The sequence below is a fragment of the Pantherophis guttatus genome, chromosome 5 (assembly GCF_059756535.1).
Source record: "Pantherophis guttatus breed Tessera chromosome 5, ASM5975653v1, whole genome shotgun sequence".
Taxonomy (NCBI): domain Eukaryota; kingdom Metazoa; phylum Chordata; class Lepidosauria; order Squamata; family Colubridae; genus Pantherophis; species Pantherophis guttatus.
The window spans coordinates 99,558,762-99,585,600 of NC_142067.1; the positions used below are offsets into that span (position 1 = coordinate 99,558,762).

At 36.0% G+C, this 26,839-nt stretch overlaps 1 protein-coding gene and 1 long non-coding RNA gene across 3 annotated transcripts; one reads left to right on the top strand and one right to left on the bottom strand.

Annotated features, from left to right (window-relative positions):
• Positions 1 to 72: 72 nt before the first annotated feature.
• Positions 73 to 19,770, bottom strand: CDC16 (cell division cycle 16). 2 transcript variants are annotated; one of them, XM_087895392.1, is made up of 19 exons: positions 19,489 to 19,735; positions 18,770 to 18,834; positions 18,200 to 18,254; positions 17,005 to 17,102; positions 16,471 to 16,509; positions 15,707 to 15,847; positions 15,140 to 15,299; positions 14,751 to 14,845; positions 12,916 to 13,049; positions 11,515 to 11,594; positions 9,419 to 9,468; positions 7,777 to 7,850; positions 7,484 to 7,609; positions 7,006 to 7,158; positions 6,013 to 6,076; positions 4,321 to 4,382; positions 1,886 to 2,021; positions 1,401 to 1,491; positions 73 to 823 (listed from the first exon to the last, which is right to left on the bottom strand). In XM_087895392.1, the coding sequence occupies exons 6-19, from the start codon at positions 15,803 to 15,805 to the stop codon at positions 561 to 563; spliced, it is 1,587 nt and encodes a 528-aa protein (XP_087751518.1). In that variant the 5' UTR covers positions 15,806 to 15,847; positions 16,471 to 16,509; positions 17,005 to 17,102; positions 18,200 to 18,254; positions 18,770 to 18,834; positions 19,489 to 19,735; the 3' UTR covers positions 73 to 560. The 2 variants fall into 2 exon arrangements, with proteins under 2 accessions (XP_087751518.1, XP_034275185.1); XM_034419294.2 differs by lacking the exon at positions 18,770 to 18,834 and having other exon boundaries at positions 19,489 to 19,770.
• A 4,788-nt stretch (positions 19,771 to 24,558) lies between these two features.
• LOC117666542 (uncharacterized) lies at positions 24,559 to 26,740 on the top strand. The gene is made up of 2 exons (XR_015734542.1): positions 24,559 to 25,297; positions 26,228 to 26,740. It is a non-coding gene; the product is annotated as an uncharacterized LOC117666542 (long non-coding RNA).
• The last annotated feature ends 99 nt before the right edge of the window (positions 26,741 to 26,839 follow it).

Sequence of the window (26,839 nt, forward strand, 5' to 3'; positions counted from 1 at the left end):
GATGTAGTCACTAATCTCTCCAGGGTACGGGAGATAATCAAGGAACCATAAAGTTGAAGAAAGTGACAAATATTAGACAGACAACACATTTACTATCACAGTAAAAACGATTTGCCTACAATTCAGTGAAAAAAATGAATTCAGTTGATAATTTTTTTAACAATTATCAAAGAGATCAAATGAAAAATTTAATTCTGAATTAAAGAATAAAATATAATATCAAAACTGTACTTTTTTTCAGGACATTCTGACACATAATTAAGATGGAAAAAGGCAAAGCAGCAATTTATCAGTTCATGGGTACAGAAATATATATATTGTAATCCAATTTGATTTTTTGCTTGTACATTCACTGTCTAAATAGCAGTCCCACGATGCAGTGAAAGTTAAAAATACATTATTTTGAATAAAATTGCTATAAACAAAACACACCATCTTGGACAGTTCTCTGATGGCCACATGGTATATATAGTTATATAAAACAACAAATTCAGAAAGGGATGAATGACAAATTACTTAATGATTCTGCACAATGATAAATCTGCACCAATATTTTAAGGTCATGTACTATGGTCTGACATGGATGTTTCTAACATCATGTCACTTTCATTCATTTCAATTTCAAAAGTTTCATCTAATGAAGGAGGGTCTTCTGTGGTTTTTCGTTGATGAGGTGTTTCCAATGCCATATTGCTTTCTTCTGTAGTTTGCCTTTCTATATCAAATTCCAATGCACCCCATGCAGGGGAGATGATGTTCTTCAATGTCTTCATAGTATGCACATCAAAATCATAGCATCTGAGTTTATCCTTAATTGCAGTCCCTAAAAGAAATTGCTTAGGTTAATTTTTCATATAATTAAAACCTGTTTGACATGTCTTTCACTGTCCGATTATTCTTTTTTGTTCCATGTTGTGGGGCTTGAGGAGACTGTTCTGTGTGTTCTTAACTATCTGATAAACTAATCTACTGATAAATGTATTGGTAGTGAAGGAATCTTATTTCAACTTGGTTCATATTAAAATATGTTTTTGCAAGTATAATGTTCGTTAAAACTTTAAACAAGAAGGTAAAAGATAACACTAACAGATAGCAAGATAGGAAAAATAAAAGAGAAAGCAAGAAGAAAGCAAAAAGTGCAAAAAAAGGAGAAAAGTTAAAGAAAAATAGAAAAGAAAAAATATCAAGAAGTGGCTTATGATATTCTTCACAGCAATTATAAATATAGTATATATTAAAATATATTTTCTCTTCCTATGATGATGATGATGATGCCACCTGGTCAACCATTCATTATGCCAAATAACTACATGTCATAAATGTTTGTTTGAGGCAACCACCACAGCCAGTCTGGGAAGATATGAAAAAATATGAGGAACAGTACTCAAATAACAACTTACCAATGTAGGCTTCGGAATCTCCAATATACATTTCTATGCAATGTCCAAGCATAGTAACTGAAAATGTATCATCCCTCCTAAGACCAAGGGCCTGTTTTAAAAGAACAAACAAACAAATAAACCCAACTTTTTAACTATCTTTAACAGATTAAAATTCTATAAATGTATGCCTTTTGTAGTCAAAATAGCATCAGTAACATACAAGGGAGAGGTATCAGCGTGTTAGGAAGAATTCTTCACATGATTTGCCACAGACCAGGGTCATTTAGAAATATCCTAGTTTCTCCCACCAAACAACTTAAGTGAATTAAGCAGCATGTTGAATACAAATTAAATGTTAATATAATATTGATGGGAAGGGAAACATGTAAGAGAGTGGTGACAAATCCTGAACATTTTGATATCCTATGCTTTGAAGTTGTGGTTCTTTACTGCACATTTTTGCTTGAACAAATAAATGTATACTAAATAAAATATACACATACTGTATGAAAATAATCAATTGCACTTTCAAAGTTTCCCATCAGACTATGTATGTATCCAATTGCAGAATACGTGGAAGCATTTTGAGGGATCAAGACCAGAGCTTGACGATGGTATTCAAGAGCTTCTTCATATTTCCTTTTAAAATAAAGATAAATAATGCATTTGACAAATTACTACAATACATAATTAGCAAGATTCTGTAGTATTTCCATTATATATATATATTCTCTGGGAACCAGAGAAAACTGGACCGTTAACATGCATTCAGGCTGCAGCTAGTATAATGAAGCATGACCCACAGCTTCTAAACTGATAATAAAGGCCCGAAGATTACAAGGTAGAGACGTTGTCGAAACGTTGCCTAACCTTTAAAGTGTTGGTAAGGATTTCAGCCAGAGTTTTTGAAAGACCTTACAAAGGGTTTTTGTAATGACGCGGGAAATACACATACACACACACGTTTCCCCCAAAATAAGACCCTCTCTTATATTTTTTGAACCCCAAAATAAGTACTTGGCCTTATTGTCGGGGAGGTCTTATTATTTCTCCCTAACTCTAACCAGAGAAAATGGCGGGGACTGGCTCTGCATGCGTTTAAATATTTTAAGGGAGGGCTTATTTTCAGGGAGGGGGCTTATTTTAGCACATGTGCTCAAAAGCCCGATTGGCTTTATTATCGGGATATCTTATTTTCGGGGAAACAGGGTATATATACATATTCTGCATTCCTCCAGGAACTCAAGGCAGAATACACAGCATTCCATCTTCTACATTTTTTCCGCCCTCAGTAAAAAGCTGGGCTGTATGGGATGTGAGTTTTTATGGGTAAGGGATACAGAAATATTATTTCTCTTGATAGTGAGATAGATAGCATATAAATTTGAAAGGTAGTGGATATGCAATCATAACTGTGCACACCCTCTTATAGGTAGGGATGTCGCTATATTCAGAATGAACCAATCACATTCAAACTGATGTTAAATAGTAGTTAGTAGATTCTTGTGAAAAATTAAAGTGATTCTGATCAGGCCCATAAAAAGTTCAGCTGTTCTAGTAGGATTTTTCTGACATTTACTCAGTTGCGTCTCAGAGGTAAAGACGTGGTCTGTAAAGAACTTAGAAAGCATCAAAGGGATCTCATTGTTGGAAGGTATCAGCCAGGGGGAAGAGTACAAAACAATTTCCAAGGCATTGGATAAACTATGAAACACAGTGAAGACAGTCATCAAGCAGACAAAATATGGCACAACAGGGACATTATCAAGTACTGGACGTCCATCCAAAATTGATGAGAACACAAGACGAAAACTGGTCCAAGAAGTTGCCAGAGGCCTACAGCAACATTATAAAGAAGCTGTAGGAATTTCTGGCAAATACTGGTTGTGTACTACATGTGACAACCATCATGTCTGGACTGTCCAGTAGGGAGGCAAGAAAACCTTTTCCTTTGTGAAGTATCATAGTGGCAACATTATATTTTGGGGCTGCTTTTCTTTAGCTGGAACTGGGGCTTTAATCAAGGTGGAGGGAATTATAAATAATTCCAAATATCAGTCAATTTTGGAACAAACCTTCAGATCTCTGCTAGAATGCTGGAGATGAAGAGGAATTTCACCTTTCAACATGACATTGGCCCAAAACATACCTCCAAATCAACAAAAAAAATTGGCTCTACCAGATCAAAATTTTGGAATGGCCTAGACAGAGCCCAGACCTGAATCCAATTGAAAATCTGTGGGGTTACCTAAAAAGGGCTGCACACAGGAGATGCCCTTGAATCAGACAGATTTGGGGCTCTTTTGCAAGAAAGTGTGGGCAAAGATTCCCAAGACAAGATGTGCCATGCTGATAGGCTCCTATCCCAAAAGATTGAATGCTGTCATAAAATCAAAATGTACTTCAACAAAGTATTAGTTTAAGGGTGGGCACACTTATGCAACCATGTTATTGTTATTCCCTCCAAAAAAGATTTGACTTTGTTTTTCAATTGTATTGTACATCTTATATGTTATATTAAAGGTGGAAAAAATTCTGAAGTGATATATCTTGGTCTTGTTGTTTTACATCTCAAAAACTGGCATTTTAACGGGTATAGACTTTTTATATGCACGGTAGGTAGGTAGGTAGGTAGGTAGGTAGGTAGGTAGGTAGGTAGGTAGGTAGATAGATAGATAGATTGATTGATCTCCCTAGTCAAGTCCAACAGGAAACAAATAACTAAAATAACAAAAAATAAATAAACAACACTTCACCATTATACCACACCAACTCTTATAATACAAGAATATTTTGCCTTCATCTTCTGCAATGTTTTTTTCCAGTCTACCTATACATTGCTAAGATTTTCTTAAGTTATAGAACTGGGACTAACTTAAACTTAGTAACTACTATTTAAAAAGTTTCTCCCCTTCAATCTTCACATGCACATACTTACTTCAGTTTTCTGCACACATGACCCAAGTTATTTAGTAAAGGTTCCCATTTATCTACAGTCACCTGTAGCAAAAGAACATCATATATGAAGAAATATCATTCTGAGGAAAGCCCCCACTTAAATAAGATAGGTTATATTATTATGTCAGAGAGTATGCATGTGCGTATAAGGAAATCTTCATATGTATGAAACCCTTTTAAAATGCCAAACTATACAACATATTATAAACGGATAAAGAATTCATTATAAATCCTTTCTCAGTAATGTATAACAGGAGCCAGAATATTTGGAGTTTCTTCATGGATATTTTCCCACTGAATAGCAATCAACCCCCTACATCAGGGATGTCAAATTCCATTTGATTGAGGGCCACATCAGGGTTGTGTTTGACCTTGGGGGCTGGGATGAGCGTGGCCAGGGTGGGCATAGCCAGCTCAACATCACTTGTGTTGGGGGTGCCTGTGGTGGCCCAAGAGCTCTGCCAGCAAAAATGGACTCCCAGGCTCCATTTTTGGCTGCAACGGCCTTCTGCAACCCTCTGCCAGTGAAAATGGAGTTCGGGAGGGCCGTGCGAGCTCTGTTTTTGGCTGCGATGGCTTCCTGCAGCCCTCTGCCAGTGAAAATGGTTGGCAGAGGCATCACAGGTGGACTTTCACTGTTTCCAGGGTGGCCCCATGGGCCAGATCTAAGCACCCTGTGGGCTGGATCCGGCCCTCGGGCCTTGAGTTTATATAATGTCCTGCCCTACATTATATGTTCTGGTTAGATTTATTGAGAGGTTTACTATACAGCATTGGGCAGTCCCTTTGAGCATATTATTATCTGGAAAAAGACAATATTGGCTAACAAAAATTTAAACAGCAAATTAATAAAAGTTATAATGACCATGATTGTGCCCATTTGTACAAATATTGGGATCTGCAGCTATGTCAGCCCTGTATTGCAATATGGATGAGGAAAATTGCTGTAGGAATTCATTTGTTAGTTTTGGTTAAGGTATGTTGCTGATACCTAATTGTACATCACCACTCTTTGGCTAGCCAGACATACTGTGGAGATTCTAACCTATGTGTCTTGATACCATGAGGACTAGATAAGTCATTAACAAGCTCAGATTAATTCTGATAATGGAGTGAATAATTGTAGGTAATAAATCTGTCTTGATACAATTCCCTAGTTCAGCTCTGGTTCCATCCCCTTTAAAGAAGCAGATCACTAATTTGGGGGCCTTCCAATATGGTTGCTGCTCAAGTAGCAAATTGAGGGAGTAACCAGGGCATTTGCCCAGCTTTGATGGGCATGCAGAGATTTTTGATGTAGAAAACCCATCTGAATATGATTCATGCCATTGTCACCTCATGCAACATACTCTACCCTTGAAAATGAATTGGAAGCTGCAGTTGATATTAAATTCAGGGAGTTGGCTACTAATAGGAAAAAGTAGGTTTGGTAACATTATACTGTTCTTCAGTAGTTACATTGGCTACTTATACGCTTCCAGGTTCAATTCAAGGTGCTGGTTATCATCTGTGAAGCCTTAGTTGAATTGACACGATACTTACAAGACCATATATATGCATTCTGAAGTCTTCATAAGCTGAATATTGGGGGTCAAGAGATCTTCTATACTTAATTTTAAAACAGTACTAGCTTGTAACAGTATTAGTAAGAAAAATGTATATAACTAAGTACCTCACTTCCAATAGCTTTGATCTTTTCTAGTGCATCAAGAAACCACTTTTCTGAAGTTTTCCAGCTGAAAGAAAATAAAGCACTTCATATGAGATGTTTAGGTCTTTTCAATTTTTTTAAAAAATTATAAATGAAAGGATATTTTATTCTGTGCATAGAATAGATGATGTCTCAATTATTTATATTTTATCAGAAATAATTAGGTATTAATCCATTCTATCATTGTTCATATTCCAAGGCGCTGGTGAAAATGTAATAATCACAGACTTAATTAGACTATTTTTTTATGAGCGTGAAAGGAGACCAAGATGCTGAAGTCAATGTAAGACCCCTCCAGCCACATTTTAATAAAAAATACACTTGGGTATTGCTTTAACAGATAAATTAATACATAATTTATAAATACGTATAGGACAAAGTAAACCAAACTTTTTCAATATGGTTGCTCATCCAAAATGCTAATAGACTTTCTTATTCCTTTGTTTCTCTTATTGCCTTGGGAACTTATGAAGTGTGTATGAAGCACTCATACATTAAACATGATGTCTTAAAACACAAAATCCGTCCATTGTGATATCTTCAATGCATATGAAATAAATGTGTCTTTGATTTTCTTTCTTTTGTTTTTAATTATGTTAATTATGTTAAACACTTTGGAGGAAAAAATTAAGAATGCAGCACGAAAAGTATCTTTTTTAAAAAGCCAACACATTTATGTGCTTTTCTAAAGTCAGCAATTTGTGAAATTATTGGGGTGGTTGTGTAGTTCAAGAATATATTGACTACTTAAAGTTGAGAGAAATAATTCTCAGGTTTTAAAAATAACATTTAAAGTCATTGCTCTCTGTCAGCACATATTTTCTTTGTTATATTTAATAGCAGTAATAAATGCTGCTATTGTAGTCCTGTAATTTAATCTAGTATGTAGAATAATATGCAGTATACAGCAGTATGCTTTCATGCGTACAAACTGTCACAAAAAAAAATACTTACTCCCCATTCTGAAATGCTACCACCCCAACTTCATGCATAACAAAAGGATCCTCGGGTGCAATACTTAAAGCTTGGCTGAAGAAGCGTTCAGCTAATTTTGAATTGTTGGTCAATCCATATTCTAGTCCAATGTACAACATCGGCAAATGGCAACTGCAAAAACAAAGATATTTAAGATAAAAGGGATAAAAATGCATTTACTTTTCAGCTACAACACAAAATTTTCTTGTTTTTATGAAAGCATAAATCTTACAAGCAGAATACAGAACCATGTTATAAAATGTATTCCCCTCTAAATATATTTCACACACCAATTCATGAAATATAGTTACAAAGTTCAGTTAGACAAGGCTAATATGCAGTGGTGGGTTGCTCCAGTATGAGTCCAAAAGCTCAGAAGAGTAAACTTCTGGTTCTGGTGACCAACCCAGATTGGAACTTGCATTCATATTCCCTGGGAATTGGAATTGTGACATACCCCTTCATCAACTGGGCAGCTGTGAAATATGCAGCCATGGCCTGATCGTGCTCACTCTCAACTGCAAATGAGTGTCCATATGCTATCCATGCTGGCCCATATGTTCTCTCTAGTGTAGTGGCTTTACTGAAACAGAAAAAAAAAAAAACAATTTTCCAAAACAACAGCTTATTAAACTTGCGATTTTATAAATATTTAATAAATAATTCTTAATAGAAATGATATACTTCAAAACATAGATTCTAAGAATGACGAACATTCTTAGCTTGAAATTCTCAGGAAGTAAAACTTACCTGAGGTATCTTCTGGCATGTTCATTTTTATGGCCAACCATGAGATAATAGCATCCTACAGCAAACCAAGACACCTAAAACCAAAAATTAAATTAAACATAGAGATTACAGTAATATAAATTAGAAAAGGTAACACTTCATGAATCTAATACTATAGTATATAAATGCAGATATGATTCTGTATCTTTAAAAGGCATCTATGCAAATGTTTATACTGAACTCTTCCCTTGTCGTGCACTTCTCATGTTTTATCTTAATATTTTATTTATTTATTTATTTATTTATTTATTTATTTATTTATTTATTTATTTATTTATTTATTTATTTATTTTTCAATTTATATACCGCCCTTCTCTCTGAGGACTCAAGGCGGTGCACAGCCAGAATTAAAAACATGAAATACAAATATTAAAAACAATTAAAATCTATATAAATTTGGCCCAAAATTTAAAAAACCACAAACCAATTAAACATTTAAAAACTTTAAAAAATTTCTTCCTAAGCCAGCCCGGCTTGCTGGAAAAAGTGGGTTTTAAGGGCACGGCGGAAGGCATTATTGATTTTATTGTAATTTATTTGTAGTAAGCTGTCCAAAATTGTTGAGAGACAGGTGGCATATAAGTTTAATTAATTATTATTACTGTGTTTTTAACTGTTTTGATAGCCTTGCTCTGACAAATACATATGTAGTTGCCAGTGGGTTTTTTTCTATACACTTTCTTGAAAATTTGCTCCTGTTTGAGCAAATTCCTTATTTTCGCAATGCTGAATTCACAGCATTTTGTTGCTGAGAAAATATTTTCTTAGTTAGCAAGCAGAAAGCAGAATGGATTCTGATAACATTATCAGAGTATTCTACATTAAACATGGTAATATTGGTAACTTTAGTTTAAATAAGAATATCCTACCAGAATCCTAGCTATGCCAGCATTCCATTCTGTGTTGCCTCAGAATTTTTCTGAGGCCTTGGAAACATAATTGCTTTTTTACATGCTTGAATAAACAAAACATAGAGACAATTTTCACTTTTCTTTTTCTGATCTTCTCAGCACTACATTGTTATATTACGTGCATATTAACAATGTCCTCTAGCAAAAAATCTGCAGCATCTGATTAACTAATGAAAAATTGTCATCATCTCACCCTTATGCAACCACAAACTTTCATACAACAACGGAATGGAGCAAATTCCTACTCCAAAGCCTAGAATAAGTATCAGAGACAAATGTTGAATTCCAAAGAATTGGAACTCCCCCGATACCTGACTAGAGAATCTAATGCCAAGGTCTACATTTCCTCAGAAATTCTTTACATGGCAAGGGTCCAAGGCCTGTATGCCTTCCCACTTTACAAAAAAGAATATTATTCCAATATACACTTCCACAATTATAATAGAGCTGACCCGCATCATGGCAGATTGATCAAATTCAAATATTTAGATTTATTGCAATCTTCTCACATAAATTGTGTCTGAACTGGAATGTTTATATTGGATACTTTCTTGAGTGTTTGTGTACGAATCAGCTTTAAAATCTCATTTAGACATACCAAATTGTGTATTTTACTATGTACATATTAATGTTGGTCTTTTGTTTAACTTATCAGTGCTATTAATATATATATATATATATATATAACTTACAGGATTATTTGGATACAAATCCACCAGTTTATGAGAGAGATAGAAAAGTTCTAGAAAAATAGAATGAATATGTTCAGCACCATTTACATCAAACACAATAATTATATCAGTATGTAAACTGAAAAGAAACCAGACTAAAAATATTTTTTAATGATTCAAAATAACAAAATGACCAGAACAAGTGGCAGAAAGTTACACTATGAAATCTAATTTCCAAATCTCCTTTTTCAGAGTTTCAAAAACATATAGACATCAGTTACTTTATCTAATTAACAGGATAACATAAAGTAAGAGCTGAGGTGGCGCAGTGGTTAGAGTGCAGTACTGCAGGCTACTTCAGCTGACTGCTAGTGCAGTTTGGCAGTTCAAATCTCACCGGCTCAAGGTTGACTCAGCCTTCCATCCTTCCGAGGTGGGTAAAATGAGGACCCAGATTGTTGGGGGCAATATGCTTACTCTGTAAACCGCTTAGAGAGGGCTGTATGAAGCGGTATATAAGTCTAAGTGCTATTGCTATTGCTATAACATGTGAGCTACATATTAATTAAACAGTAGTATAGGTTTAATTTTCATTTGCTGGATTGACTTCCAATTTCCATTTTATAAGATGCCAACTTTTTTGTTAGAAACAAGTGTCTGAATGGGTCTCATTTCTACCAACTTCTTAAGTCTTGTTTTTTCCCCCCAATACAAATGAATCGATGTTACAATGTCTTCATGATTTGCACTGAAAACTACATGTTTACCTAGAAAACGGTGAATTAAATACGGTAAAATTATATGCAATATTGACTGATTTTAGTTACATATTATAAATTATAAAACACAAAATCATTTTTTTCTTGTAAAAGGAATTTTTTTAAAAAAGTTTGTAATGCAGATCCAAAAGTTTGGTGCAATGATTTATCCATATTTGAAAAAAATAATTAAATCTTACAAGCAAACTATTGGGTTAATATTATTTATTAAAAATGAAAATAAATTAAATCACAAATAGAAAGGAAACAAAATCTCTCTCTGTCCATTGTCTGAAGTACAAAGAAGGGGTGGATGATGAAGCACATACTGCCTGCCCATCCATGTCCCACTCACTTTGCTGCCCAGGGGCTCCTCAGTAGAAAAAGTGGCAAGAGTGGGACTGATTTACCAGAGGGATTTGCAATCTCCTGCTGACTTCCCATGGATTTTGCTTGTGGGAAGCCAAAAGAGAAGATTGCAAATGGTGATCATGTGACTGCGGAGCGTTGCATGTTTAAGTGCAAGCCAGTTGCCAAGCATCTGAATTGCAATCACATGATCACAGAGATGCCGTAACTGCTGCAATATCAAGGACCAGTCTTAAGTTCCCCTTATTTGGTATCATCATAACTTTGGTTGCTGAATTAGTAGTCATCAGCTGAGCACTACCTCTAGGCTGTTGTCCTGGTGAAGCAAATTTAACTTCATTATATCTTTAAGGGTTGGCTGAGCCACATAAAAAAATTTTTGGGGTTCAGGAATTAATAATCTTGAAAAGTGCCATACAGTCCCTGTCTTTCTCCAAAAGTCCTTGCATTTGTGGGAATTGGGTGCTGTCTTGGTGTGGTTGCTAGTTTTGTAGCTATAATTGCTGCTAAGCTCCCAAAGCATGGGTCAAGTCAAAGTGCTTACAGTCTGGCAGTTGTCAGGATCCAAAACTAAGAATGACAGGTGATGATTTTTCAAAGCTGAATTCTTTATTGTTTATCTATATATAAGAATGTTGCCAGACTAAGCCTGGCAGGCCTCCACTATCTGCATCTACCATATATTCTGATAACAATTAGGAAGGTGCTGTCTCTTTCTTTCACACAAAATATCTGGACTGAGTTGTCTCTTATTTCCTCTGCAGTGCAGCCCTTCCCTCCTATTACATTCAATTACATCACCTTTCCCTCTGAAAATCCCTTCCTCCCCCTCCATTTTATTCTCAGTAAAAAATTATTTGTATCTTTAGATACAAAGTGCCTGTTCATGAGTTCACAATAAAAGCAACATCAGGAAAATAAAAATAAAGAAAATGCCTGGAAACTAAAAGTAATCTGCTCATTTTCAACATGCATAAAACAATTTCTCACCATTTGCTTTATTCAGCTCCACAAGTGTCCCAATATGCACAGGTAAACAACTGGCATGGAACGGATCCTTTTCCATTACTCTACAAATAAGCCCAAGTAAGATCTTATACTTTTTAGAAAGTCACTTCAAGTACAACCAAAACATTATTATTGATCTTCAGAGTGGAAACCCTAAAGGACTGCAGTTTCTTAAAACACACAAACCCAAATAATCAATTTCATTCAAATTCCCTTAATTCCTTAAGTCAGGAAAGATTCTATAGTTATGAAACCTTGGAAAGCCATGTTGACATTTATCTAAAGAAAAATAGTTGCGCCTGGTATGCTCATTTACAGTAGTATAAATGAGAAATGGAAGCACTTTACCTGTAGAACACCCACTGTTCTTGATCTGGGATTCCAGTTTAGAGATATATTGCTAAAACGGTTGTACTTAAACTGGAGGTAAATTCATGTAGAGGCTATAGAGAATGGCCATGAAGGACAAGAGGAAGAGCAACTACCAAGGCAATCACCTTGAGCGCAGGGCTTGGGCGCATTTCAAGAAACTAATTTCATTAAACTCCTCGAAAAGACCCCTCCTTAGTTGACATGGAGAAAAAGTGAGGGAGTAGAAAATGCAAAATTCTGTTAGTATAGCTGTTACAATAAAGTAGTCTTGGCCTATATGGCATTGGTTTCTTAATCTGGTCTACTTTATAGGGCTGGTTTCAATGTATCTTGATAAAGGAGCAATTAGTAATTGTTTGTTTGTGAATTGAGGCTCCAGTTTGGGACTGCCGCTGCCAAGATGCTTACGCAGAGTCTGCTTTTCTTTGTTAGCATAATGGCAGTATTTAAGACTGAAAAAAGTTTAAGTGGGTCAAACAGCTTAAGAACAACTGTCCCAAAGAATAAAAAATATGAAAAGATGGATTACAGAGATGATTTTGTACCCCTATAGAACTATTTCATCAATATTGTTGTTTAGAAGAGAAGACAATATTCCTTTTCCAGTTCCAGAATGCCACAGGCCAAATTCCTGATACTAGAAAAATGTTGGTAGCCTATCTTCATAGCATTTTCCCTCAGGACCTTCTGACATCCCCCAAAGTGGCCTTATCCTCATAGAGCTCTCCATGGGTGAAGTCCCTTTCCAAGACCAGAAGCTAAGGAAAGGGCATCTTCACTCATTCTAATTCTTTGCATGACAATCCCTTACTGTACTGCATTACAAATCCTTAACTGAATCCAACATAGCAAAGAATATAAGCACATAATTAATTGTTTTATGTTTATAAACTAAAACAGATAAGCTTTCAACCATTTTAATAAACAGGATAAACAATTATTTCACAAAGATGCTAATATATGTAAGAATGATCACAAGTAAATTCTATTATCACAAATGCAAATACTTACACAGAAGTAAGTTTGTAGCACATTTTAAAATCACAGTTATAATAATGCCTTTCTGCTAGAGACACTACTACATCGAGATTATCTTGAAGACCATCTACAGACTCAGGAATCAGTGTTTCACTAGGTTTATTGTACTGAAAGGCATAAGAAATTTCAGTTGAGAAACAAATAGCACCTCAGAAGAATAGTAAAACTTATCAGAGAAAATGGATCCTTTTCATATTATCACCTTAGTTCAAAAAGCCTGTTTCCTCTAGAAATATTTGCTTAGTAAGATAAAATACATTTATTTTATTTAAACCAAAGGATAAGTTTACTGACATGGACCTACTCATCACATTTTAACCTTTCAACAGTTCAATTGTTCAAGGTATCATTTATTATCTCCCTCAAATGGGATTGTCACAGGTAATACTGCCCATCCTGTATCAACCATATTGTTTGGTAAAAACTGAGATTTTTGTTTCTCTAAACTCCTGAGCTCTAGACAGTTCTAGGGAAAAAAAACCAATTAGAAGAAATGAAATCTGCCTTTGAACTCCCAGTTTTGTTTACTTTTTTGCACTTTCACCCATAATGGCCTTTGCCTAAATAAACCCTTGCTATGGCCAAGGGAATATTTTTCCTATCCTTTTCTTTGAATTTAATCTGATGCTAAGAATGTCCCTTTTAATAGAAAAAGCTGTATTTATTCCAAGTTTCAGGTCCTTCACAAACATCAATGCTATAGTGGAGGTGGGGTGGGGATGGCAATGAAGGTCTGTGATCAAGGATACCAGTCTGGAATGTGAGTACCTATGTGTGAAATTGAGCCACAGGGATACACTAGAGATCTAGAGGTGTATCAACTGCCCAGCAGGATGCCTCTGGAAGACCGTCATGTCTCTGGGAGACCTTCATGCCCATGTCTTGTTTGTTATATCTGGTGAGGCCTCTATCAGTTTGTCTCAAGTAATCTTATGTAAGTGCCTCATTTTTTCAGAGATATTATGTGATCTGCATGTGACGGGATTTTGGTCACCTTTTGCCATATTCAGATTATACCTATAGATGATAATGGCAGCCACTTCTGTGAGTTGCACAGGGCCCTTTAGATGTCTGCCCCAGATATCTGCTGGATCTGGATAGTTTCCAGAGGGCTCCTGAGGAGTCCGCCGGTGCTTTAGCACAGAAGTCCCCAACCCCTGCACCGTGGCGTGTTCAGAACCGGGCTATTGAAATGCATGTGCAAGAAGCTTCCCTCATGCAAACAGTGGCCACTTGTACTTACACACAAAGTTCCCCTTGCATGAGTGATGGCTGCTTACACTTGTGCGCAAAAATCCCCTCTTGCAAGAGGTGGCTGCGCATGCACCCCACACACAAATGGAGCTGTATGTGTCTGCGCGCACCCACCTGCCACTCAGAACTATCCCCTCTCCCACCCTGCTGGGCCTCCAAGCCAGAAAGGTTGGGGACCGCTGCTCTAGTCGGCAACTCTGCTCAAAATGTGGTAACCACTGGCAATAGAAGATGGATGAGACTGCTTTTATTTTTGAAGAGTTAAAATTTTGAATCAGCATTATTTACTTTTTATGCTTACTGCATATGTTTTGAATTGTGTTTGTTTATATTTTGTTAACCACTAAGAGTCTCTGATAGCTAGATATAAATATAATAAATTAATAAAGATTGAAATCTCCATTTCTCCTATCAGCTTTCACCATTTGAGTCCTCACATGCTGAGTCACTATGGGCTGTAAAGCATTATTTCCAAGGTCTGGTAACTTTGAACAGTCATTAAACAACAAGTCATGAGTCAAGGATTACCTGTAGTATTTATTTTTAAAAATTACCTTTTTTAATTTGTTCTCAAACAGAAAATGCAGTAATACTTGTTCTTCTTCTGTACACTGTTTTCTAAGAGGTAGAGATTCAAGTAGTTCTTTTTCTGAAAGTAAAATGAAGTAGATAAAGATTTAAAAACTGTATAGAATCCAAATGTTCCTATTTTTTCATTTATCAGGGTTTTACATTTCACTAGCATCTCAGCAATTTGTTTAAGAACAGAGAAAAAAAGCAACAATTGGCAAATCTTTCTCCTAACGCTCAACAATGTCCTAAAATCAAAATCTTGTAAAATGATTAGTGAACCTACTTTGTAAATACTAACTTATGGGTTCTATATACAATATGTTGTATAAAGTTTTTTTTTAATTATGTGAAGAAAAAATATTATCCAAACCTTCTTCTGCTGTTAACATATGGTGTGATGTTAAAAGGTCAAATGCTTCAAAACAGTAAACATCAAGTTTCAAAGCCTCTTTGTAGCTGAATGTTGCTAGAGTTCTGTTATCAAGAGCATCATAGATCTTCCCTCTCAAAAGGCAAATCGAACTCTTGATCTAATAAGAAAGAATGGTTAGAATCCAGATCCACTAAATCTGGGTTTTCAATTAGAAGTTGAGCCCAAATTACATCTGAGAAATACATTTTTTTTTTATAGTATGTGCCTTTCAACATTTTTTTTTTTATATAAAGCTCTATAAACTGATTCGTCGTCTATTTAAATTAGGAAATAAAAAGATTATACCCACTTGAATCCTTTTACTGTAAAGATTAATTTTCCCCTCTTAGGACCCTCCAGTTTTGTTGAGAAAGGCTTTTTTTAGAGGACATCAAACTGAAGTTAGTATGAATAAAGTATGGGTCTATGTAGACACAATGGAGATTCCTAAAATACTTTATTTTTATCTAGCTAAAGTTAGATCTTCCAATAACCCTCCAAAACTTACTCCCAAGTAACACTTACTGACGTTTGTGAAATTTCCCAGTCATTAGAACAGTCTTTCACTGCACTTTCATCCTTCAAGTATTTTTCAAACAATCTTTTGTTGATTGGTTCTTCCATGTCAAGTATATCAAGAGCCTGCTGATATTCTTTTGCAGCATACTACACAGAGAAACTCAGAGTATGAACATTTACGATTGAAGCAGCAGTGTGTAGAAAATAAAGTACTGCTTAACCAATTCACATACATTACATACATCACAATTATACACCCTCCATTGTACTAGATTTATGTCCTACCTCCTCTGTTTCATCATCTATACAATGCTTCAATTTCCATTCCCTTGTTCCATTCTTTGAATTCTAATTATCTTATCCATGCTTTTTAATTTCATTCCCCATTTCTCTAATTTCATCTAAAAATTAACATCTTCAGAAATAAACTGAAGATAGCTATTTATTTTCATGCTTCTATACCAACTCACATAGCTACAATTGAGTTGCCTTGTGGCGAGACGGGTGGCAACCAAATGTAATAAATAAATAAACAAAATAAACAAAATTGTTCATATAAAATATTTATGTTAATTCAATGTTATTAATACTGTAGTTTTGTGTCCTTGCAAAAGGAAAAGATTAAGAAAATTATAATGTTTAAAGTATTATCTGAACTGGAGCTTATTTAAAATTAGAAGATATACAAAAATCAAATTTTTAAATTTTGATTCGTGAATTTTTTTATTCTCACTGGCAAAGAAATGTGTTGTAGGTCACTAAATACTTACATGACATCTAGCTGCAAGGTATTGACATGCTTCATGTAACTAAAGAAAATAGAAACTCTAATTAGTTTTCAGTTGAAGATGAACAGTATTAAGAGGACTTGATGCTAAATATGCCCTTTATATCTCTTATTTATTCAATTTATCCTATTCATTCTATTTTATAATTTTTTCTATAACTTAACTGAACTACCTGTTTTGCACTTATAGGAATGTTTTCTGGCTTTAAGCAAAATACCAAAAGAATCCTGTATGCACCCTATAAACGAGAAACTTTTTACCAAATGCAAAATTCTAGCCCAGTGGAAGAGGTGTCCATGGGAAAGAGAGAAAAAGAAATAACAGTGGTAGCATTTGCATAAGCAGTGGTGTGGCTGAACTAATTTTTATCTCCAGCTTTTCTGTTGCTGGCATCAGGCTTTTAACACATTGCTCCTAGCAAATGTATTTTAACCAAGAAAAAAGAGGTTCTTACACATATTATAAAGTAATTTTTTAAAAAAGATGAAGTACTATAGTATGCCTGTGGTCACTTACCTTATCTAATTTTCTTGACCTAAGAGCATGTGCTGCCCTGTGATACTGTGATGTAAGATAAAGACATTGAGCCAACCAATAAATGTCCTGTGGATCTTCTAAAAAATAATCATACAGGCATATAAAAAATAATATTTCACATAGCTTATCAGTCGTACTTTATTTGCATGTTACTATTAATTTACAATACAATACACACTTATTATTTTATTCACAACATTTCTAACACGTACAAATTGAGCTCATTTATAAATTTTTAGCATTGAAATTCACATGTATCTGCATAAACACTGCAACCATATGAAAGAAAAGTAGGTACTCAGTGTGAACTGAGTATCAAAAACCAGAGCATCCTTACAGAGCAACTATACTGATTCTATATGATATGAGAGAGATCTAACTCCTGCAAACCAATAACATTTATTATACAGATAGTCCTCACTTAACAACCCTATATGTGACAAGCAATTGCACAGCTAAGTAAGGCATTCACTAAGTGGGAAATCACATGATTGCAACTAGCTTTCCAGTTGGAAAGAGACAAGACTACCTAGTTTCACACTGTTGTTTGCCTCCTAACCATTCCCTCGCCTCTTGGAATGGTCAAGGTCAGCTTACTGTCTTGTACACATTAAAAGCAATGTAATCATGCCTCAGCCTGAGGCTGAGAGCTGTAGCTAAACTATACAAATAGCTTACAGTTCTCTTTCTCCAATCTCTCCATTCTGGGGGAGGCGGTTAAAAAAAAACAAGTTAGTTCTATAGACAATCTCTCCTTGCCTGACCTTTTCCCATTGCACAATCACATTGCTTTCAATGTGTAGAAGAACAAACAGCATATTTCCTTGCAATCTCTTTCCTCTCCAATTTCTCTGCTCTGCAAGAGGAGAAAGGATAAAGAAAAGAAGAAAAAAAACCACAGTCCAGGCATAGGATAACATATATGGATTGTAATGGTGATCACATGACTGAGGGATGCTATGAAGGTCATAAATAGACCATAAAATTACTTTTTAGTACTGTCATAATTTCAAATTATTTGTGAGGACTATCTGTATAGCTCGTCAATTCTCAACTTTCCCAGTTAAAATAGCCAACCCATCAAAATACAGTATATAGTAAGGGAAAATTAAAACGAAAGTACAAAGTAATTTTTTAAAACACATACACATTTAAGATAAAATATGCAACTTACCATGGGACAATGATGCTACTTTATCTGCCCAAAATAGAGCACTTTGATACTGTTGCTGTTTTTAGGAAATAAATAGTTACAATTTGTTATTAGAATATATATTTATGTATATTATATATAATATTCATATTTTCTATTCAATAAGCTCTATACAGAATTCACCACTCCTTCCTGCATCTTATTTTTTGCAGCAACCTAGGTTAAGTTGAGAAATTTCGACAGGGCTAAAGATTACCATTTCATGAAAATACAGGTAGTCCTCAATCTACAAGCATTTGTTTAGTGACAGTTAGAAATTAAAAACAGCACTGAAAAGTGATTTATGACCATTTTTCACATGACCATTGCAGCATCCCCCTGACCATGTGATCAAAATTCAGATGCTGGCAACTGGCCTGTATTTATGACAGTTAGTGTTCTGGGGTCATGTGCAACCTTTTACAACCTTCTGACAGGCAAAGTCAACGGGGAAGCCAGATTGACTTAATAACTGTAATTACTAACTTAACAACTGCAGTAATAGACTTAACAACTGTGGCAAGAAAGGTCATAAAATGGGGCAAAACTCACTTAGCAACTGTCTTGCTCAGCACCGGAAATTTTGAGCTCAATTTTGGTGGCAAGTTGAGGACTACCTGCAAAGGAATTTGAAACTAAGCCTCTCTAGTATTTTGTTTACCATGTTAATCCCTATACCGAGCTATGCAGGAGACATTTTTCCAATGAACCTGTACTGAAATAATGATAATTCAATGTAGATTACATCCATGAAGACAGTGACAGGCATAGCTATCCTCAGCCCTGCACCATGTTTTTGTCAATGAAGTGAAGAACAGATGAGGAGACCAATTCAATTCCACCCCCAGGATTCAAAAACTCACCTGAAGGCATCAATCAATCAATCAATCAATCAAAGAATAAAAAGCAAGGCCAAATAGTGCAAACCATGGCATTTTTATGCAGTCCAAGGCACATTCATTCCTTCTCCTGGAGTTCTTGCCTCAACAGCCCTCTGCTGCTCCTTCCAATTAACCAGGGACAAGGAAGCAACTTTGGGACAAGTGTCAGAGAGAGGGAAGGCAGAAACTCACCCGCAGCTCCCTGGGGCTTCGCTTTGGAAATTCCCTAAGCCCCAAAGATCTTGCGAGGCCCTCGCCCACTCCCGGGAACGGTCCCACTCGCCCCACTTCCCAGACCACGTCCACGCGAGAAGCAGCCCCAGCCTCAGGACCGAAGCCCAAGAGGCGGCGGCGGCGGCAGGCGAAGGGATGCTACCTCGGAAGCCTCACCTGGTCGATGTATTGCCGCACCCGCTTCCTCAGGCGCTCCAGATTCATGCCCTTTCCGTGCCCGCCCGCGGGAGGAACCGGGTGACCAGGCTGGCCCGTTCCCTGGAGCCCCCCACGGCGCTGCCGGACGCCTCGCAACTGCCGCTGTCTTCCCGACCCCGAGCGAGCCGCTTCCGAAACTTAAGACCCCGCCCCCTCCGCATTCAACGCGTTCCTCTCGCCATGGCTTCACGAGTCCGTTCGCAATGACGTCCCTCCCCAGGATGGCCCTGTGTGCCGTTCTCAATTGCACCCTTATGTCGCCGGAAACGCGGCCTCTGCGCTTGGCGTTCCGAGGATATCCGACCTACAGAGGATGAAGCGCCGAGGCTTTACTTAGGAATGTGGTAGTGTTGTTGTTATTATTATTAATAGTAGTAGTAGTCGTATTTAATCATTTAGAGAACGGGAAGAAATTGTAGGGAAGAGGCAGCAGTCTTTTTATTCCGAATTTGAACGACATAGGTGGGTTCGAGAGTTATTACTTTTTATCTATGTTAATGATTTATACATTAATGGTACTTGGTATTTTTTTTTTCTTATAGAAAAAGTAATTGAGAAAGGCAAAAATAGAAGTAACTCCTGTTTGTATTCAGTGTAACTTACTTCTTAATAGGTGGACATTACTAGGCAGGGTAAATCATCAGCAACCAATAAAGGAATTTCAACAATTACAGTACAAGTTAAGTATTAAATTTACACCCCAGCTTTCAGATAGAAATACATAAGACTCCTTCCCCTGTTTTATTCTTGTAAGGTTGAGTTTGACTGCCCCAAGCCACCTAGTAAACGTCTGTGGCTGAGGATGGACTTGAATTTGGGTCACACCAGACCAAGTCCAAAATCTTAACTGGTACACTATGTCTCTTATCCACAGAATTACTGAATAATTGAAAGTGTTTTTCCTTCCAGTTTTCATATAAATTTAAGAAAGAAGTACAGTATGTGCAAATATAATGTTGATACTATTTAGATATGATCAGTTAGCATGGCCTAAAATAGGTAGAATTAAAGAAACCCTAAACAACCAATATGTAATAGAGGAATTCTATAGTAATATAATTCTAGAAAATACTGATGTGAAAGTTGGAAGTATTACTTTAATAGGAAGAATAGTACTAAAATGTGAAGTCAATCTATTTTCATGAAGGAGCCACATAGCCGCATGATGGTGCTATAACATGGCAAGAAATCATAAATCATTTCTAGGTAACATTTTTAGCTCAGAGAACTGCATGCATCATTCACTGGCAGCTCAGAGGCTGTAGATGAATATGCATGTTCTCCTTCCTCTCTGCCCCACCCCAAGCACAGTTTAGTCTCCCAAAGCCTCATGCATTTAATTACCCTCCTATATATGCCTTTTCCCCTGCTTGCTTTATTTTCCCATTCTCTCCCCTACAAATCATTCTGTCTCCCCAAAACTGAATGAGGTATTTTGAAGTGCATGTTAGTGAAGAGAGTTTCACTAAAGTGAGTGAGTTTGTAACTAAATCTATACTAACTGTATGTGCAACAATTTTTTCCCCTGAATATGGGCTTAGAGTGAACATAGAGTGTAGAACAGGACTAGTATTGTACTGTTGCCACAGACTACAAAAAGAATAATTTAAACCATTATGTTTATGTTTACTAATTAGCCATCATTTTAATAGCATTCCATATAGTTTAGGTTTCATTGATGTTTAAATTTGTCTTCCAATTTTTTTCCACCAGAAAAGCTCAAAGTAACCTAATGGAGAGATACAAATAATACCAGGTCATCCACGAATGCTTGTACTTTATATTGTTCTTTTTTATTATCAGACCTTTTATTTCTTGGTCTTTTCTGATCTGCCCCAGTAGCACTTCTAGAGAGTTAGTATAAATAGCAGAGGTGATAGAGGACAGCCTTGTCTTACACCTTTATTTATATTGAAATTTTCTGTTGTTTCTCCATTTATTATCACTTTTGTCATTTGGTTGGAGTATATTGTTTGGACCATCTTTACAAATTTCTCTCCAAAATTCATATTTTTAAATTGTAGTATCATAAACTGCCAATTCAAGTTATCAAACACTTTTTGTACGTCTAGGAAAATAAGTGCAAGTTTATTTATTTATTTATTTATTTATTTATTTATTTATTTATTTATTTATTTATTTATTTATTTATTTATTTATTAATTAGTTTGATTTATATGCCGCCCTTCTCCGGAGACTCAGGGCGGCTTACAATGCTTTTAAGCAATAGCCTTCATACTTTTGTATATACCTGCTTAGTAGGCTTTTGGCCCCTCCTAAGCAGTGTTCTATTTTATACAAAGTCATCTTATTGCCCCCACAAACCGGGTCCTCATTTTACCTATCTCAGAAGGATGGAAGGCTGAGTCAACCTTGAGCCTGGTGAGAATTGAACTCGCAGTAATTGCAGGCAGCTGGCAGCTAAATACTACTTTAACAGTAGTTTAGTCCACTGCACCACCAGTTGTTTTTCAGGATGAGCTTTATAATATTCCAGGACATTCATAATAATTTTCATATTATTTTTCAACTGTCTTTTGGGTAAATACCATTCTGGTCCAGATGTATTAATTCATTTAAATGTCTTTTTAATCTTTCCGAGATTATGGCGGCAAATATTTTGTAGTCAACGTTTAATTGTGATATTGGCCTATAATTTTTTATCTGTTGGTGATCTGTGTCTTCTTTTGGAATTAATGTGATATATGCTTCTGACCAAGATTTAGGTAGTTTGGCCCCTAATAGTGCATCTTTATAGACCTCCAACAATAAAGGTTCTAGCGGTTCATGTATGATTTTTTTACAATTCTGCAGGGAGTCTGTCTGGACCAGGAGTTATATTGTTTTTTTTTTGTTTCTTAAGTGCCTCGGTTATTTCCATTGCTGTTATTCTTTCATTTAGCATTGCTCTCATCATATCAATTATTTTGGTTAGACCAGCTTTTTCCAAATATTGTTTAGTGATGTCTTCTGGTATATTATCTTGGCTATACAAGTTCCTAAAAAAATCCTGAGTTATATTCTTTTTATCTTTATTCTGATGGTGAAGGATTTCCTTCTCATCCTTCAATTGGTGTATTTTTCTCTTCTCTTTTTCCTTTTTTAGCTTACATGCTAACCATCTTCTGGTGGTGACGTCACGACGGAGCGGAGCAGAGAAACAGGGCTCCGTTTTCCTTGTCTGATTTTTCCTGCCTGGAGACCCTAAAAGGGCAGCGCTAACTTCAGAAGGGTGGACAAGACAGAGGGGAAGCCCTAAACACGGCATGGAGAAGGGTGATCTCCCGCTAGATTAAAGGGAAAGCTCCTCAATATCAGCAGGAGAAAAACCAGCCAATATGGCAGATCCGGAGTCATGACAGCCAGGCGAAAATCAGGAAGATAAAATTAAGAAGCAACACAATCATACTGGTGAGGATCTATACTTCTAATGCTTTGCAGAAGATTTATTTTGGCTTAAAATAGAAGTAGTGAAAGTGGGACTCCAAAATATTGGAGCAAGTTTGCTGCCCCAAGAGAACAGCGGCGATCAAGATCACTTTTTGATAGCTTTTGACAGATTTGGAGAAGAATATAGGAGACCTATCAAAATAGAGAAGGGGAAGCCCAGACTAACTTTTAAGAAATATATATATATATATACCTTTACTTCTCGTTTGTTCGGATCATGACTGAGTGTAAAACTTTGGAAAGAGTCCCTATAAGTAGTACTAAAAAAGAAGAAGAGCGCCATCTAGGGATAAGAAGATTGGTCAGAGGAAAGTGACTGATACAATACTTATAAGAGCTAAAGAAAGGGTATCTGTGATATTTTGTCATTTTGTGGACATTAATGAGGAAGAAGAGAACTCTTGGATAAATTATAAATCTCATAGATATCTAGATATTCTTTTGGAATTTGTGGTGATTTGGGGCTCCTATGGATTATAAACTTTACTAACTCTAGGATTACCAAAAGAACTATAATAAGGGGACAAACACATTGTGGACTGTGAACTGGATCATTAAAGAAAGAAGAAGAAGATTGACATATATATATAATTGAAGACGTTTGAATAACTTATAGATTGGATAAAACATTAACTTCTAGTAATTATAAAATATTAAGTGGCAATTGTTTATAGATACTGCTTATTCCATATGTGATTATATTATATTATATTTATATTAGATCTATACTATATTATATATATTATACTATATTCATATACTTATATACATATATATATAAGCTGATGAAGGGAGGAGAACTTGTGGTTCAGAGGTTAATACAACTGCCTAACATGCAGGCAGCCCAAGTTCGAATCCAAGTAAGGGTATGGCTAGTTGATGAGCGCTAAATAGCTTGCAATAGATCTATGCTAGTCTCCCTTTATTTCTTTATCAACGAAATATAAATTTGATACATATATACTTATAATTTATACCTATATTGTCATAATATTACTATAGAATAATATAATAATGAGGTGTGGAAGAGTTATACTAGGGGAAGTGGGGAAACCCAGAAGGGAAGTATTAATTATTGTATGTTATTTTGGAAAAATACTCTTCGATTTTTGAAGATGACAAGTACTTCAACTATCATAAAAATAGGAAAGAAAGCATCATCAACTCCAACATCTGCAACATCATCCCCATTGAGTCAGCGGTCAATAGAAAGCATGTTAGGCGTGGAGAAATCAAGTTCCAGGCAGAACATGCAGGCAATGTTGCTTACGATACAAGAAATTATGACAAAAACCCAGGAATCTATATCGAGAAACCATGAGGAGATTAAAAGTGAGATGGGAGAAATGAAAAGAGACCGAAAGACATCCGAAAGATGAATGACAAAATAGAGAACATCCAACAAACAATGACCAAGAAAGAACAAAGAATACAAAATGTAGAAATAAGAGCTGAACAAACAGAAAAGAAAATGGAAGCAATGGAACAAAAGCTAACTCTGGCCAATAGGAACTTAGAAGAGACAATAGTCTTTCTAGAAATGGAAAAGGCAGCTTTCTTTCAGAGGTTCCGGATTATAGTAGAGGATAAAGAGGAAGACCTGGTTAAGGTTATGACAGATCTGCTGGCGACTATACTACAGAAAAACAAGCATGACATACAAGGAGACATTGACGAGGTTTTTAGAATCCAAACTAACTACACAAGAAGACACAAATTACCAAGAGAAGTGCACATGAGGTTCACTAAAAAGACAATAAGAGACGAAGTATATAAAAGAACGAGGGATGAAGCCATGATGTACAAAGGGAGAGAAATCCAAATTTTAAAACAGATACCTAGGAGAGTCAGAGAACAGAGGAGACGATATCAATTCTTGTCCACACAGTTGATCAAATACAACGTGACGTTTAGATGGTTGATTCCGGAAGGAATGCTGATCTCATGGCAGGAAAAGAAATTTAGGATCAATACACTTGACAAAGGACACGAATTCTTTGAACATTATTTCACAACAGATGAAGACCCGGAGAGTAGGGAGGAAGTAGGAAGAAGTGCCAAGAAGAACATTACCCAGAAGAAAAAGATGTAGAGCGAGAGGAAAGTTCATGTTAATTCTTAATATGGTTTGGTTTAGGATTATTCTCTTATGTGAATCAGAACTAGATTAGTGTCTTATGTGAACAAGGCTATTGTAGTATCGTTGTTGTATAGCAACCTGCCTGCACGTGCTCCTTGATTCCATAAACGAATTGGTGATGGAGTTTTGTAGGCTTATGGTTCTGGAGGACTTCAATCTGACTTCCATGGAAGTGAGGTAAGAGACAGTTCAGAAATTCATGGCTACCATGACAGGCATTGGCCTGTTCCAGTTCATCCAGGGTCCAACAAGCATCAGTGATTTAATGCCAGGTCTGATTTTACTGTCAGAACAGGGGCAATGTGATTTGGAGCTGGTGAAGGTATCTGTTGCTTCCCTGTGATGGTCAGATCTCTTTCTGTGGAATATCATACCTCCAGGGGTTAGATTGGCCCAGACTCTACCTGCCTTCTTCAAGGCTTTAAAAGCTTGACTGTGCCACAGGTTACAATTTCCTAACCCTAACCCTGTCCCTCTCATTCTGATAAACACACCTTCTCCAGCAAAGATAGTCTCTGGCCTGGTTTACTGTGGACTCAATCCTCACCTTATTCATCTTCAGTGCAGAAAGCCATTGCTGAGGCTAAGGAGAAAGTATTTGATTTAGATTTACAAAAAACAGATTTAAACTGTATATCACCATTTGGCAGTATATCTTATACCATCTCTTAAATATTTTTGTAGTAGTTTTCCTGCTCTTTGTAGAAGGGCCTTCACACTAGAAAGGCATTCTATCCTATTCTCAATGGTCATGGAAGGGAATTTTAATTATATCCCTTACCAGGGGCATGTATATCTGTGTGCTTAGAAATAGACAGTTGCACATGTTTTACTGAGTTGTCTTTTATACCATGCCTGGTGTGCAGAGCTGAATTTTTTTCCATATTAGCAAATGCTTGGGCTGATCCTAATCAGAGACTTTAAGGTTGTTGTTTTTTTAATTAAAGGATTCAACTAGTGAAATTTCTGGGAAAAGGTTAAAAAAATTGTGCCATCCCATTTGTTAAGCAAAGGCATTGAGTCTAAGCAAGGCACAGACAAAAATGAAATCTAGTAGTTTATAAAGTTTGCCTTTTATGATATTTGTCCATGTTAAATTGATTTCAGGTACATCATTCTAATTTCTATCTAAAGATAAATCTATGACTGCAAACAAGCAATCACCTACTCCCACACAGAAGGCATTTGGAAAGTAAAGTATGCTTTTTTAAAACAAACAATCAGCTTATTACAGAAAGTCTATTTTAATGATGACTGAAGTACTGGAGAGTTTACTTATGTAGCTTTCTGCATTACATTTCAACTTTGATTTTTTTTTTGAGGGGGGTGACATAAAACCCTTGTTGGAATTTCTGCTTCTGTATATTTTGGATCTTCTCAGACCAGGAGCCTACTGTCAGAATTGTAAATCTATTCATGTGTGTGGTTTTCCTTAAGTGAGGGAAATGACACATGATCCATCGAATGCTCTTTAATCTCATTTAAGAACCCAACACTGCTGATCAAAGCATGTTTATTCAGGAAGAAGGATTACAGTTTGCCAACTGTCATTTCATTTTATGATGTGTTTGTAATTTACTTGTTCTTTGTTCCTTAATATAAGGTACTTCAACACTCTTATTTGTTGAGCTATAAATAGGCCTCAGCCTATGGTTCCATTTCCTAGGCAATGATCAAATATATTTACATACAAAAGTAATGAAGAATTCACATTGCCAA

Coding starts and splice junctions, on each gene's coding strand:
- CDC16 (XM_034419294.2), bottom strand. CDS start 19,536: ATGAATCTGGAGCGCCTGAGGAAGCGGGTGCGGCAATACATCGACCAG. Junction 17,103..18,199: donor AGTAGCATCATTGTCCCATG/GTAAGTTGCATA, acceptor ATTATTTTTTAG/AAGATCCACAGGACATTTAT. Junction 7,610..7,776: donor CATGCCAGAAGATACCTCAG/GTAAGTTTTACT, acceptor TTTCTGTTTCAG/TAAAGCCACTACACTAGAGA.